The sequence below is a fragment of the Anopheles bellator genome, chromosome 2 (assembly GCF_943735745.2).
Source record: "Anopheles bellator chromosome 2, idAnoBellAS_SP24_06.2, whole genome shotgun sequence".
Classification (NCBI taxonomy): Eukaryota; Metazoa; Arthropoda; class Insecta; order Diptera; family Culicidae; genus Anopheles; species Anopheles bellator.
In genome coordinates, this window is record NC_071286.1 from 39,760,780 (window position 1) to 39,775,022 (window position 14,243).

The 14,243-nt window shown below is 45.4% G+C and overlaps 4 protein-coding genes across 6 annotated transcripts; 2 read left to right on the plus strand and 2 right to left on the minus strand.

Moving 5' to 3' along the window:
• Window positions 1–624: 624 nt before the first annotated feature.
• LOC131211073 (ADP,ATP carrier protein 2) lies at window positions 625–4,221 on the plus strand. 2 transcript variants are annotated; one of them, XM_058204423.1, is made up of 4 exons: window positions 625–643; window positions 2,882–3,317; window positions 3,397–3,524; window positions 3,601–4,221. In XM_058204423.1, the coding sequence occupies exons 1-4, from the start codon at window positions 625–627 to the stop codon at window positions 3,948–3,950; spliced, it is 933 nt and encodes a 310-aa protein (XP_058060406.1). In that variant the 3' UTR covers window positions 3,951–4,221. The 2 variants fall into 2 exon arrangements, with proteins under 2 accessions (XP_058060406.1, XP_058060407.1); XM_058204424.1 differs by lacking the exon at window positions 625–643 and adding an exon at window positions 1,870–2,028.
• Window positions 4,222–4,577: 356 nt separating this feature from the next.
• Window positions 4,578–6,467, minus strand: LOC131211075 (vesicle transport protein GOT1B). The gene is made up of 4 exons (XM_058204425.1): window positions 6,146–6,467; window positions 5,987–6,078; window positions 5,612–5,911; window positions 4,578–4,874 (listed from the first exon to the last, which is right to left on the minus strand). The coding sequence occupies exons 1-4, from the start codon at window positions 6,168–6,170 to the stop codon at window positions 4,854–4,856; spliced, it is 438 nt and encodes a 145-aa protein (XP_058060408.1). The 5' UTR covers window positions 6,171–6,467; the 3' UTR covers window positions 4,578–4,853.
• A 329-nt stretch (window positions 6,468–6,796) lies between these two features.
• LOC131210802 (beta-parvin) lies at window positions 6,797–8,618 on the plus strand. Its single transcript, XM_058204093.1, has 4 exons — window positions 6,797–6,941; window positions 7,276–7,637; window positions 7,713–8,418; window positions 8,492–8,618. Exons 1-3 carry the CDS (start codon window positions 6,824–6,826, stop codon window positions 8,328–8,330), a joined length of 1,098 nt encoding a protein of 365 aa, XP_058060076.1. The 5' UTR covers window positions 6,797–6,823; the 3' UTR covers window positions 8,331–8,418; window positions 8,492–8,618.
• A 68-nt stretch (window positions 8,619–8,686) lies between these two features.
• Window positions 8,687–14,243, minus strand: LOC131210803 (glutamine synthetase 2 cytoplasmic). Of its 2 annotated transcripts, none has more exons than XM_058204096.1 (5): window positions 11,473–11,480; window positions 11,115–11,296; window positions 10,505–11,037; window positions 10,175–10,418; window positions 8,687–10,066 (listed from the first exon to the last, which is right to left on the minus strand). In XM_058204096.1, the coding sequence occupies exons 1-5, from the start codon at window positions 11,478–11,480 to the stop codon at window positions 9,918–9,920; spliced, it is 1,116 nt and encodes a 371-aa protein (XP_058060079.1). In that variant the 3' UTR covers window positions 8,687–9,917. The 2 variants fall into 2 exon arrangements, with proteins under 2 accessions (XP_058060079.1, XP_058060078.1); XM_058204095.1 differs by lacking the exon at window positions 11,473–11,480 and adding an exon at window positions 14,061–14,243 and having other exon boundaries at window positions 8,699–10,066.

A 14,243-nucleotide genomic window follows, 5' to 3' on the forward strand; every position in this document is an offset into this window, starting at 1 on the left:
ATCAACCGCTTTTACGAGGCTGGATTGATGGTCAACTGGCTCAGAGCCTATCGTGAGAATCCTTACACTTGGGCCAACCAGGACACCGACAACGAGCCGATCCCGTTGCAGCTGCATCAAGTATCAGGAGGATTTTATTTGTGGATGTGTCTAATGAGCGTGACTTTGTTTGTGTTTTTAGGAGAGCTATGTTTGGCGAAGAAAAAGGGAAAACTTGCGTAATTGGATGTTGTAACTAAATCAGTATGTTCAAGGTACAAGAATAGACCTTCATAGATCAACAACGTATTGAAAATTGATTATTATCTTAGCAAAAGCAAATGCAAAACATGTTGCCTGAAGTAGAACGGAACTACATTGTATTAACAAATAAAATGACAATGCTGTATTAATCGAAGCATATTGTGTTTATGTTCAGCATTGATGTCATTAGCCTAATCGAAATAATCTGAAATAAATAGTGAACTGCACACTTCGCCGTGATTAAAAAGAGAAATTATCACATCAATTTTCTTAAAAATATTACAGAAAAAGCATTACAATCAAACAGGGCGGTACGATCAAACTCATATAACAATTCACACGAATTGACCATTAACAATTGAAAAAAGGGGATGAGGAAGGATGGCTATGGATAAAAATGGTTGGACATTGATCGTAATCCAACAAAGTGTTTTGAAATGTTAATCCAATGCTTTGTCATTAAAAAGAATTGTATAAATCAGTTTATAGTTAATCGCTCTCAATCGCTATTCAAACTACAAATTGCTACACCGCCATTTACCGCTTGGGCCGCATAGTATTCTCCTTCAAGCAGCGCAGAACGACATTCAACATTCTATTTCTTTATCAAGAAAAAATATAATTACTAATTAAATAGTGTAAATCACCTTATAACTTCTGCCCATTTCCGTTCCCTAGCTTCGCCTTAAGCCTTTCTAGTTGAAACGTGCATTATCGCTGACCACCGGCATCCATCCCAAACGTGCCGCATCCTAAGCTGCGCCTCGTGGATATGGTCACTATTGAACTATTCGAGACGGAAGAAATCATTGACCTAGAGACACGATTCGGGACATTTCTCACCTACAAACACTTGCACTCTCGGCAACAGAACCGTGGGAGAGCGCCGTAAATAGACCTCGCGGTAACCTACCACGCGAATCCACGGGCACGGGCGTTTATGGCCCTTCGATTGTCGCCCATCGCATAATTATAGCATTCGCACGAGTGCATTTGTGTGTGCACCCGACGGCTCTGCCCTGCATTCGATTCGCCTTCACGATCGACGTAGCCGTTGTTCTCTTGGTCAAGTATTGAACCTCAGCCAACGACATTGCGCCTTGACGCAACCAGCAACCGTCGTCCTGCGCCCGACCGTGTTGTAGATCAAGGGCAATGCAACTATTTTCTCAACTCCTCCTCGGAACCAGCTCTTGCACCTCAGGCCGTTCCGATTTTTTCGAGACGTGCGTGGGGTCTTCTCCAAAAGCGTGACTAAAAAAATGGGACGACGCGAATCAGGCACGATACAGTGTTATGTAGCTATTTTCGTTTGTTTTGGAGCATAGATGAATGTGTTATTTAAATGTAATTTAAAATGCTACTTTTTTTCTCTTCGATCACCCTGAAACGATCGGTAATAAACAAAGAAACGGCGGAAAGAAGTCGCGCACAGCGGTTGGAGGGATTCGCGCACTAAAACGATCATATGATCGTTGGCGAATAGAGCGTCCGTGCGGGCGCCGTGCAGTCCGGGTGCATGATTTCGGGTGCATTCGTGCCACATGTGAGGAAAAGTGGAAAAGAGCGCGCATGCGCCTCGTGAGCGAATGCACGTTCGGCCAAGGACCTAACAGCATTCGGCGTGGATATAGGTTAATAAAAGTGATCGGCGATCTTCACTCTCTGTCCTGTGGTCTTTTAGTAAGGATCCATCCCGAATCAACCGCGATCTTGCACCAGCAGCAGCATCCATAGGCTCGAGGGTCGTAAAGGATATTTCTTCATCCATATCTCCTTAACCAAGTACGTATCTAATTGGAACAAAGATCCGTGTCTAACGAACGATTGAAAACGGTGACCGCAATGGCGGTTTTTCTAAGAGTATTCGAAACAATCGTTACATAACTTGAATCCTACATGTCGTGATCGGTAGCAAATGCTGTGTAACATTGCTAAAAGTGTTCAACTAATGGACAAAGTGAAATACGTAATCAGAACCTAGAAGTGTTATCCAAGAGAAATAGTAAACAGCACCAACTTGCATAACTGCCACAAGCGACGGCCCTCGTCCTGAAGTGAGCGCAATAAAAAGCTTCTATTCCGTAGATCGCCAGAAGGCTAGTTATTTATACCAAATCCTACCTTCTGATGGCAATGAGACGGAAATAGATACAATGTTTGTCTATCAACAACCTCATCGTGAGGAGGAGCAGTTCGAACCGTAAAGATCCGTTTGCTATCGGTGGTGTATCGATCGGTGACCATATCCTTGACAGTATCGTCCGTCCGCGTCCGATGATGCAATCGGTGGCCGATTATGTAGCCAAACTATTACAAAGAAAAATCATGGACTCTTTTCAAGCAATTGCAAATGCAAATGGCGAGACGCAATTCTGGTACGTGATATGCTACATTTCTCTTCGCAAGGCTCCGTTTATATTGCTGGTCGGAACATTAACATTATCAAGTTTTTACTAGTCGTACTTAGTACGTTTGTTCAGTTGATTGGAACAACCACACTGATCTTGAGACAGCGCAATCGGTCAATATGGTGGCCAGAACGGTATTGCTGGCAAACGATAAAGTATTTAATGCCGTTGCAGGGGTGAATCCCCAATTGCAGTAGATAGTAATGCACCTAACGAAATTCTTCCAGAAACATCGACAATGCCGGGACTTTCGGATCCAGTTGCGTTCCTAAAGGATTTTGCGGCCGGTGGCATCTCGGCCGCAATCTCCAAGACTGCTGTTGCCCCCATTGAGCGCGTGAAGCTGCTGCTGCAGGTCCAGCACATCTCGAAGCAGATCGCTGAAGCGGACCGCTACAAGGGAATGGTCGATTGCTTCGTGCGCATCCCGCGCGAGCAGGGTTTCTCTGCTTTCTGGCGCGGTAATCTCGCCAACGTCATCCGTTACTTCCCCACGCAGGCCCTTAACTTTGCCTTCAAGGACAAGTACAAGCAGGTCTTCCTGGGCGGTGTCGACAAGAACACGCAGTTCATGCGCTACTTCATCGGTAACCTGGCTTCCGGTGGTATGGCCGGCGCCACCTCGCTTTGCTTCGTCTACCCGCTTGACTTCGCCCGTACCCGGTTAGTTGCTAAAATCGAACGAACACTAGCGACACTTAGTACAGTCGTGGCTAACATTGATTTCTTTATACGCGTACAGCTTGGCCGCCGATGTCGGTAAAGGCAACGAAGCCCGTGAGTTCAAGGGTCTGGGTGACTGTCTTGGAAAGATCTTCAAGACTGACGGTATCGTCGGTCTGTACCGTGGCTTCGGTGTTTCCGTCCAGGGTAAGTCGAACGTTAGCTTACTGCTCATCTGAAACACCCGCTGATCGAACTCGATCTGATCTTTGGTTTCGTACAGGTATTATCATCTATCGCGCTGCCTATTTCGGCTTCTATGATACTGCCCGCGGTATGTTGCCGAATCCCAAAACCACTCCATTCTACGTCAGCTGGGCCATCGCTCAAGTCGTCACCACCGTTGCCGGTATCGTGTCCTATCCCTTCGATACCGTCCGTCGTCGCATGATGATGCAGTCGGGTCGTGCCAAGTCCGAGATTGTGTACAAGAGCACCCTCCACTGTTGGGCGACTATCGCCAAGCAGGAAGGCAGTGGCGCTTTCTTCAAGGGCGCCTTCTCCAATGTTCTGCGTGGTACTGGTGGTGCATTCGTACTTGTCTTGTACGATGAAATCAAGAAAGTTCTGTAAACCTCTCGTTCCTTTACCAGCAACCTTTCATCACCCTCCATACCTCCGAACCCCGAATCCTCCCATTCCCAACACAAACCTATCCTTGTGTAAAATTCCTGGTTTCTCTACCGTTTATTCCAAAAATCGCCCTGCAACATTACCACCATTCGAAACCTGGTGTTCAAACTATCTGTAACGAAGCTCGATAAACATTACGTTGCGTTTGGGTAACGGCCAGCAAAGTAAGAAACGACCAGTAAAGTATTTTGTCGAGCCTTAGTGCCATGGAGATTCTTTCGATGTGTTTACTTATGTTCGGAATGGGGGCAGGAACACCTCACATTCGTTTGAACTACAAAAGTTGCGCCGGAAACGATTCTTTTAATTTACAGCGCATCTTCCGGAACCAGTCCGTTCAACATGGCAACGTAAACGATCTAACTAGACATTGAAAATCGACGACGACATGAACGATAAATGAGCCAAAAAGACCTATAGACACATAATGCATTATAATTCACCACTCAACGAATGGCTACGAAAACCGTAATCATGAACTGTTCATGCTTTGTTATCATGCATGTGCATGCATGATAAACAAGAGTTAGAGAAACTCGGCATTAAGCTCTAAAGGCTGGAGGATAATCGAAACTATCGATAAAACTGAAGGAAAAAAATATCAATAAAAATTCTACAAAACATATAGTAACCAATCCTCGACTGCCTACTTCGACCAACCGACGACCATGACATTGCGACGATATTTTTATTACAGGATTAAAAATAACAGAAACGAAACAGGGCCTATGGCCTCAGTGAATCGAATTCGGTTTACAGAAGCTGAACGTTGGGGTTAGCTCCACGGATCATGCCAAGGGAAATCAGCGGGATGCAAGGTAAAGGTTGGAACACGATTCGTTTTTACTTGTTGTATGCATTTCCCTGGAAAGAAATTTTATCCATTCAAACGAATTAGTCAGCGTTACATGACTGTTTTTCTTTTAAAGGTTGTTAGTATGCTCAGTACTGTCTTCGCTAACATTATGCCAAGTTTCAAGCTACGCATTTTAAAATAACAGCATGCAGTTATTGTTTCGCGAATTGAAATCACATATTCATGACTATGGTTTATAAAACGAATCAAGAAACGGCATTCGAAATGGTTTAAGAGTTTTCGCGTGTGGGATGTACAAAATTTATTCATTTATATACAAAACAAAAGGTGACCTAATGCTAGACGATTACCCTTAAGATGTTTCCTTTGAGTTCTTTCAAATGTCTGAATCATAAAAACTAGACTCGCAACAGGACAAAATTATGTCTCTTTCATTTTAATAATTTCCAAATGAAGCGAAAAGGGAGTGTCTTATACTAACAAATGAAAAAGAGATGATAATATAAGACAATTTCATGTAACATGATTTAATAATGAATGGTAGCATATTAACTCAAAATAAACTAAAAGGAAACGATAATCTGATCAAGCTTGGATCATAAATAAGTTAAACATACCGTTTTCTTTTCTCAGACAGAACATTGTTTTTACAATTGGGAGCTCTATTGCTTTAGCCGTTGATGATTAACGGTCCTAATCAAATGTATCGATCGTGTCCTGCCACCGTCTACCGCTTAATAGATTAAACTGCTGAGTTGATCCTAATCTCCTAATCCTATCATACCGTTGTCCTGTCCGATTCGCCCGCCAACCAATCAACGGTCCGGCTAATTCCGGGCATGTTGAGGAACGTTCCAAGAACCGGTACCCGTCGCAGGAAATTTATGGCCACCGGGAAGAATCCGCTGAACAATAGTATGAATCCGTACATCTCTATTAGCATACCGATCAACGGATATCCAAGCAGGACGATAGAAATGCCTCCAAAGAATGCAATTGATGCCTTCACTTTGTGTTTTTGGAAGAAAAATCTAAACGTTCGCTCCAGCCCTATCACGCAAGCAAGGCCACAGACGAAAAATATCTACAATGAAATGAAAACGGAAATGAGTACAGTTTCTGATGACAATCGCGACATCCGTTAGGTGTGCGGCCTTACATTGCCTATTGCCAGCAGTCCTTTGTCGAACAGTAAAAGCATGCCGAGGAACAAAAACGCTATTCCGAAACCAGCTAAGCCGACTCCGATCTCTATAAGCAACAGCAAAACAGAACATGATTAGGTGCGCCAGGTTTCGCACAACAGTGTATTACGTACTCTGTGTATCTGTAATTTCAAACATGTTCACGACAAACTTATGACACACACGAATTAAATTCGTAGCAAACTATGCACCGAGCGCCTTTATATTCAGCTACAGAACAGTTTTCTCCACGTCATTCGGCGCGGAACCGCGCACGCCAAACCAATGTTTGCCCCTATCTCTTAAACAGTATTCACTCAAACGGGAGGTGACAAAGTTGGTTTTACAAGCCCTATTATTGCCTTATTGTATTGCACAAATTTATAAAAACTCCCAATTTTTGCCGCTTTTATCACAAATTCATAGAAACATCTGATATTCCAACCAACCGATCACGATTCGACAATTCTGACAATGTTTTGCTGGCGAGACAGAAACAACTGTCAAATGTAACTCCCTTCAGCAACGAACTGCTGACACAGTTAACCAAAGAGAGGCAATCAATGCCGATGAATTGATCTATAAATCGATTAATTACTTCTCATTTGTGTTAGTAAATCTAAGACCTAATATTTTAAAACTGAGCTCTTGTAATATGCTGTCTTTGGGCTTCAACTGGAAATAACCGAAATCAGACCCTTCTGCCTACCTACGCTCCGCTTCTGGTGTCAAACTCGTATGTCAACAAGTGCATTTTTAACTCATGACACACTCAGTGAAAACATTGCAACAGTGCAGCTCTCTACGCAGGAATGTCGACCTTAACTCGCCCAAAATCGCCCAGGACTCCCACTTCTGGGCGTTCAGACAAGGAGGAAAGCTTTTGGGATAAAATCGGAACACTGGGAAGAAAGAAGCGAATCAAGGAAGGTAAGCGATGCTGTTAAAAAAGACTTCAAAACAACGCGAATACTTGGGGCGTGAGGATAAGTCCATATATGGAGGCAAACAGCTATTTTCATTCGCAACCGAAACTGCAGCAATGGATTATTTTTTATCTCCTGAATTCAACTGAAAAGGATATTTTATGGCATCAGCACGCTGTAATGCGACGATCCCAATTACAGTTGGGAAACAAAGTTTTTTGTGTTTTGTGTGGGCGAAATACATGCGCCCCAACAATCAGTGACGTAAACAACGGAACGCGAGGGTAGAGTAAACACAGCATCAACATCTGTTTATGTTCTAACATCTGCCGTTTCAGTGCAAGAAATCCAGGAAGAGGGAAAGATCGCAATAGATTCACCCGGCAGTCCGAATGCTCCGATCATCCCACCAGAGGATTACAACCTCGAGGACAATGAGTCTCGTTCAATTATACAGCCAGCATCTCTACTGCACCCAAAGGTGAAGGAGCTATTGCAAGTACTGGTCGATTGGATAAACGACGTGTTGGTGGAAGACCGCATAATCGTTAGCAACATTGAGGAAGACTTGTACGACGGTCAGGTTCTGCAGAAACTGTGGGAGAAATTGTCAAACAACAAGCTTAATGTGCCGGAAGTTACGCAGTCGGCAGAAGGACAACGTCAAAAACTTTCCGTTGTTTTGAATGCCGTGAATCATGTAAGAATCAATTAGCAACTTCTCGGCGATGCTGTGCTTGATGGAGTGCCGTATTCCTTTGTATGATAATTTCAGACTCTAGGCTATCATCACAACAGCCCCAAATGGACGGTGGAAAGCATTCACTCCAAGAACACGGTTTCGATTTTGCATTTGCTAGTAGCACTGGTGCGTCATTATCGTGCTCCGATACGGCTACCCGAAAATGCTTACGTGACGGTGGTGATGGTCCAAAAGTTGAACGGAAAGCTCACCAGCCAACGTTTCCAGGAGCAGATTACCCAATCGTATGATGATGTCGGTATGCGGTGTGAGCGTGATGCTTTCGATACACTTTTCGATCATGCTCCGGACAAGCTAGCAGTGGTGAAGCGCTCGTTGATAACGTTTGTCAACAAACACCTTAACAAATTGAACTTCGAAGCGGCCGATTTGAGCACGGATTTCAAAGACGGAGTGTTTCTTTGTCTACTGATGGGTTTACTGGGAGGGTTCTTCGTACCATTACACGACTTTCACCTGACGCCAAAGGACGCCGATCAGATGATTCACAATGTGGCCTTCGCTTTCGAGTTGATGATGGACCAAGGTTTGAAGCCGAAAGCACGCCCGGAAGATATCGTAAATAAGGACCTGAAGTCAACACTCCGAGTACTGTACACGCTTTTCACGAAGTACAGAAACAATCCGTAAGGGCAGCTGTTTCTTGCAAATGTTTCTGTTCTCCACCCAGACAGCTAACCAATGTGCCTTTGTTTTAAAAAGTATAGAGTATTAACATGTAAGTATCAAGTGCAGTAAAGATTACCAACTGTTCAAAGGTTACTGATGTTTTTATTTTCTTTCTATTTTAGAGAACAACTAAACCCTTATTTAAAACCTCCATATACGATGCTGAAACGAGTTAGTTTAACCATACCATACTTACCTTTGTACAACACTGTTTCTAACGTTTGTGAAATAAACCATGGATAAACTAACTATACCTTCGAGCATGTTTATTTTTGATTACCGATGAAAACTAGATATTTTGTGAAACAAGTGAAACAGATTTGAACTCAACGAAAATGAATTCGTCAAAGGATGCCGTTTTACTTTACAAATAGTGATTTTAACCTTACATTATACATTACATGATCAACATGTCAGTAGATAGTCACTACCTCAAAACTGAAACTGGAAGTGAAAACATTGCGCAAAGAAGCATTTGAAAGAAAAAAACTAACTGAAGTGATATACTAAACACAAAAACATAGTGGCTGGGAGAAATTTGGATATTTTCGATTGATCCAAAGGACTCAGAGATCCAAATTCAGACGAGCACTGCTTGGCTAAAATCGAAGTCCATGGTCATGAATATAGCGAACCAGCGACCAAAGCGATCGGGAAATATGCAGCCATGCCGAATATCAACGATCACATGCACAAGTTGAAAACTTAAAAGGACGCAAAATGGTAACTATTCAAAAAATGTTAAAATTATGATAATATCAAAGGTAATGAAGCGTCAGAATAAAAAGCCGACGGCTTCTAAGTGCCGTTGGTTCATTGACGGCAAGTTTGCGTACATAAACACCAACAGTATTCAAACGCGTTGATTATTTTCAGAACTACTTGCAAATCAAAAATGGGAATTGAAAAAAAAATCATTCATTTTGGTGTTCGACTGGTTAAATAATCGGCTTGATCTGCCTCCACTAAGCTGGTTGTAGATCACGTGCAACACGTGTTCATGATTTGCATTCATTAAGCGTTGAATATGGGCGTTAACAATCTAGCCTCACTACCATATGCCACACAAGGGGTTGCCATAGTGACATGGGCGACTAGAATTGCAACTACGACCATTTGTTCCGTACGACAGGGAATACAACATGAGATCAACTGAAACGGATTAACCAGTTGAGTCAAAACTCATTTATTTATTGAAAGGATAGGGGATCAAATAATCCTCGCAGCAACAATAACTGGCACTTGACTCATTGGCGTTGTATGTTGCTTTTATTTCAAACTTAGATGCGAACAACTGGCTTCTTTTGATCCAGCACGAGGCGTGCACGATAAGGGAACAAATGTCTGTCATCGGAACGACACGTTGCACCCATGTATCGGCTAATTAGTGTTTAATGGTGAGGAAAAATGAAAACGAAACAGTAAAACAAACACGTTGCCGTTAAGCAATGCAAACGACACTGAATGATGGCCAGTTTTGTCTGGTTTAAATGTCCATAAACGGGAATGTCAATTAGATAGTGCGGTTGTCGACGACAGTCTGCTCGCTCACTCGTCCAGGCAAATCGTTCGCAGGATCGCCTCGGAGACACTGTACGGATCGCAGTTCGAGCTTGGCCGGCGATCTTCGAAGTAGCCGCAGCCTTGATCGGACACACCGCGCGGGATACGAATCGAGCATCCACGGTTAGCAACACCTGCAGTAGAACCATCAGATAGATGAGAAACGGCAACAACTTTCTGTCGCAACTCTTCACTATGAGTTGCGCTTTGGTTGCTAGCACAATAATGAATAATCTATTTACCGGCGTTAAAGTCGTGGATCGAGCTGGTTTCGTGTTTTCCCGTCAAGCGTCTCTCATTATCCTTGCCTCCGTTCGGGTCGTACGCACGAATGTGGCGGTCGTGATGCTTCGACAACTTAGTGATGGCCTTTTCGATCTCAGCGATGCCCCCCGGTTCTCGCATAGTCTGCGTGGACACGTTAGTATGCGCACCGGCTCCATTCCAGTCGCCCTGCATCGGTTTTGGGTCGAGTGTGGCAACAATCTGTTGATTGGGGGTTGGATCGAAACAAAACGGATTATTGGATGCCCTTGCTAGATTGGAATGCCCAAAGCATTGTCAGTACGTACACCAAACTCTTCAGCCACACGGTGCAACAAGAAGCGCGACATCCACAAATCGTCGCCAATCTGGATACCCTCGCACGGTCCAACCTGATACTCCCACTGCGCCGGCATCACTTCGGCATTCGTGCCACAAATCTTCACTCCAGCGTACAAACAAGCCCGATAGTGCGCGTCTACAATATCCCTTGCGTATACCTTGTCTGCCCCGACACCGCAGTAGTACGGGCCCTGCGGTCCCGGGAAGCCATTCTTCGGCCAACCCAGCGGACGTCCGTCAACATCCAACAGCGTGTATTCCTGTTCTATTCCGAACCACGGATGTTCGTCTGCCGACAGCTTGCACACCTCCAGGCACGATTTGCGCTTGTTGGACTCGGTGGGTGTACCATCGTAGCGGTACGTCTCACACAGCACCAGAATGTTGTTCCCGCGCCGAAACGGATCCTTGTAGAGGGCCACCGGGTGAAGATAGACGTCCGAGTTCGAGCCCTGCGCCTGGTACGTGGAGCTTCCGTCGTAGTTCCAAATGGGTAGCTCTAAGCGACACAGAAACCGAGCACTTCAATCCAACGAACCGACCTGCCAGATTGCAGATTGTATCCTCAAGTCTTACCACTTGGCGTCTGGGGAATAAAGTCGAGTGTACGATCTTTACAGCGTACGTTTTCGCCAGTTCCGTCGATCCAGATGTACGTTGCCTGAATTTTGCCGTCCGGCATCGGCAAGGCCATGTACTTGTCGAGCAGCGACTTGTTGATGTGCGCATTCGGCGACAGCTCCAACGTTCGCGACATTCTGGAAAATATAGTCGTTACAGGACAAAACAGCACGTAAGATTTTCGCTTCCGGAATGTGCACCGTCCTCTGACGATTCCATTATGAGACGATCGTGGTAATGAACTGAACCCCATTTACTGTTGATATTCAGCAATTTTGAACAATTGAAGCAGTTTACACTTTTTGAAACTCACCCAACCATTTTGAAGAAACAGCACTGTTAGTTTACAAAACTGCGTATTGAATACTTAAAACCAATGAAACAACGAATTTCTCACGACGCAGGAATGTTAGTAGTATTCACGAATAGCGCTGAGACCTTACTGAACGCACGGTGTACCATTGTTCCATCTTTTATGAACATCACCCGTTCGTCGCGATCCACCGACGAGGTGTTAAAATCCCTTCCCCCATGTCCAGTGTTCATTGCTGTGTCCTTTGCGGTAGAAGATCTGAATCCCCGGGTGCTAGAGAAAATCAATCCAGCCGTAACTCGCTAATTGGGTTACCATTATGGAACAGTGCCTGCCGGCGTGCAGCCTCAGAGCCACACTTCCACTACAGCGCAGACCGATCTGGTATCACAAACCGGATCGGTGTCATAAGCGCTGCGAGACCTTTGCTATCATAATTCAAACACCGGTGTGCTCCATCAACCGATTCTATTAGTATGATTAGTTGTCGATCGTCGCTCCCGAATCCATAGCGCCCCGGCACACGGCAGTATGCACCGTGAAGTTGCCTGGAATTCAATGTTATTGCGTAGTATTTATTTCACTAGCCTGGTCACCTGGGTCGCTAGTGGCTAATGTGGCCCTACTAACAGTCCTCGTACCGAAACAATAGCAGGTTTAACCCGTACGACCATCGCACGTTGCAGTCATCAGAAAACGCCCAAAACCCTTGATGCCCTGCACATAGAATCGACCATTAACGAGCATTTCGAACGAAGTCGCATGCACGTTTTGACCACACGATTTTCAACTTTTGTAGCCTCTTTTTCAATACCTTGGTTCGATAGGGAAGGCTTTGTCCCGAAAGGTAGCTTTTGGAATCACCAGCTGGCAAGTGCAGCGCAATTTATGGCGTCTCGATAATTTATTCTATACAAACGTATTCCTCTCACATGCACCTTCCCACGCAATCGCTTCTCCATCGAACGGCGGATACAACGATTACAAACTATCCGTCGCATCCTTCACCCCGACCGTAGCAGGTTTTCCGAGGCCCGTAACGCTCCGGCCTAGCGATCAGTCAGGGGGAATGACACCACCGCCGTGCAACTGGCGTAGTACATCCATCAAACGTGTCGCTGGCAAGGGAAGGGCACCCGATCTGCCTACCGACGGCCTCTACAGCTGACGTCGCCAACGGGTTTAGCACGCGAGCGGTGCATGTGCGTTGCAAGTTCTCGGTCAGCACCGTACCGTGTGGACGCGAGTGCACTTGTCAGCTGATCGGCGAGAAGTGAGAAAAAACCTTCAACAGTGCACCGCAGGTTAGCCTATATAGGGACTTGGAGCGCGTAATGTGCATACAGCCGGGCGGTGCACCCACGCATTTGAAGCACAATTACTTAGATCGACACAAATTTATCCCTAATTTGCGATCTCACTAAGTGGGCATCGTGGTCGGTGAACTTGACCTTCGCGCTGGCGTGTCACGTTTATCATCCGCTTCCCGGTCGCTCATCGAGCGTCGAGCGTCATCACGCTGCAACATGTTTTCATCATGTTTAGTTAACGATTTCTCGCTATTCCATATGCGCAATCCAATTTACTGGGTCGTTCCACTAACCAGTGGATAAAAGTGCCACCCCATTCGTGCCCCAAATGGATCGAGCACCACGCGCCTCCATCGTCGTTCGGCATGCATATGAACCGTTATCACTTTCAATTCGCAAGGGTGCGGCACAGCTCAATTGGATAAGTACGTTTCAGCGGTCATTAGACGGAATTTCTCCACTTTCGAACGCCATTTACCAGTTGAAATGGCGGACTGTGTGCCGGTGCGTGCGGTGCGCAAAGATCGACGGAAGCGGCACCATTCGCATCACCCCCGTAACGGTTTGAATCTAGGTCTAGGAATCTAGGTTAGAAAAGGAAAAATGTACTTGCACCACATTTTGGAACCTGTTCCATCAGCATCACGAGTTTGGTAGTAACATCAGTGGAGTGTGTCTCTACAATCGCAAAGGGCACTTCGAACGATCGGCAGTTGATAAATTTAGTCTAGCCGTTCTATTTCGGGTGACCGCTGACGTGACGTGAACCAGCAGTATGGCCCTGACCATGCATCAACCGAAACGTAAGCACCTTTGCACGAAAGTGCACCCACTCTCAGGGTGCACATCCGGTTCACAGCATCTGCCGCCGGTGTGTTGGCATCGGATCGGATCGTGCCGCTCGGAGCAGAAAAGGGAGACAAACAATTTCCCAGCTCAGTATGATCGGGCGACCACTTGCCGAACTGTATTTTTGTCGATCTTATTCCGTCGTATCACTTATCGAGGGACGGTCCACCACAAGAGTGGCCAAGATCTTCCTGGAGAAACTCTTCGGCAAAAACGATAAACAACCATGCAAACAGCTCAGATAACTGATGGCTCGCCACAAGGGGTTCCCGCCCGATTGGACAAATGGTATGATGGTTCTTCAAGAAAACGATTACAAACATTGGTTTACGGCGTGATAACAATAGCCTGCATACCCAACCGCGTCGTCGTCCTTTTCTGTACCGTCTGGTTCGCCTTCAGCGTTCTGTCCCACAATGGAAAACTCACTTGAAGTGTCGTGTTGTTGTTGTACCGGTTTCAATAAATCCCTCGAACGACACTCACTGCTTGGCCGGTTTCCCACAACACAACGGAAACACTACCGACGAAGCGGAACAAGGAAGCCACTTGCAGAACTCACAGAACCCGAAAGCGCACGTGTGCACGGCAGCTGATGCTACGGTAGACTGG

Coding starts and splice junctions, on each gene's coding strand:
- LOC131211075 (XM_058204425.1), bottom strand. CDS start 6,170: ATGTTTGAAATTACAGATACACAGA. Junction 6,079..6,145: donor TGAAATTACAGATACACAGA/GTACGTAATACA, acceptor TGTTGCTTATAG/AGATCGGAGTCGGCTTAGCT. Junction 4,875..5,611: donor GCGAATCGGACAGGACAACG/GTATGATAGGAT, acceptor ATTTCTTTCCAG/GGAAATGCATACAACAAGTA.
- LOC131210803 (XM_058204096.1), bottom strand. Junction 10,419..10,504: donor GTGTGGCTGAAGAGTTTGGT/GTACGTACTGAC, acceptor CCCAATCAACAG/ATTGTTGCCACACTCGACCC. Junction 10,067..10,174: donor GATCCACGACTTTAACGCCG/GTAAATAGATTA, acceptor GTTCTACTGCAG/GTGTTGCTAACCGTGGATGC.
- LOC131211073 (XM_058204423.1), top strand. Junction 3,318..3,396: donor CTTGACTTCGCCCGTACCCG/GTTAGTTGCTAA, acceptor ATACGCGTACAG/CTTGGCCGCCGATGTCGGTA. Junction 3,525..3,600: donor CTTCGGTGTTTCCGTCCAGG/GTAAGTCGAACG, acceptor GGTTTCGTACAG/GTATTATCATCTATCGCGCT.
- LOC131210802 (XM_058204093.1), top strand. CDS start 6,824: ATGTCGACCTTAACTCGCCCAAAATCGCCCAGGACTCCCACTTCTGGG. Junction 6,942..7,275: donor AAAGAAGCGAATCAAGGAAG/GTAAGCGATGCT, acceptor CTGCCGTTTCAG/TGCAAGAAATCCAGGAAGAG. Junction 7,638..7,712: donor TTTTGAATGCCGTGAATCAT/GTAAGAATCAAT, acceptor TGATAATTTCAG/ACTCTAGGCTATCATCACAA.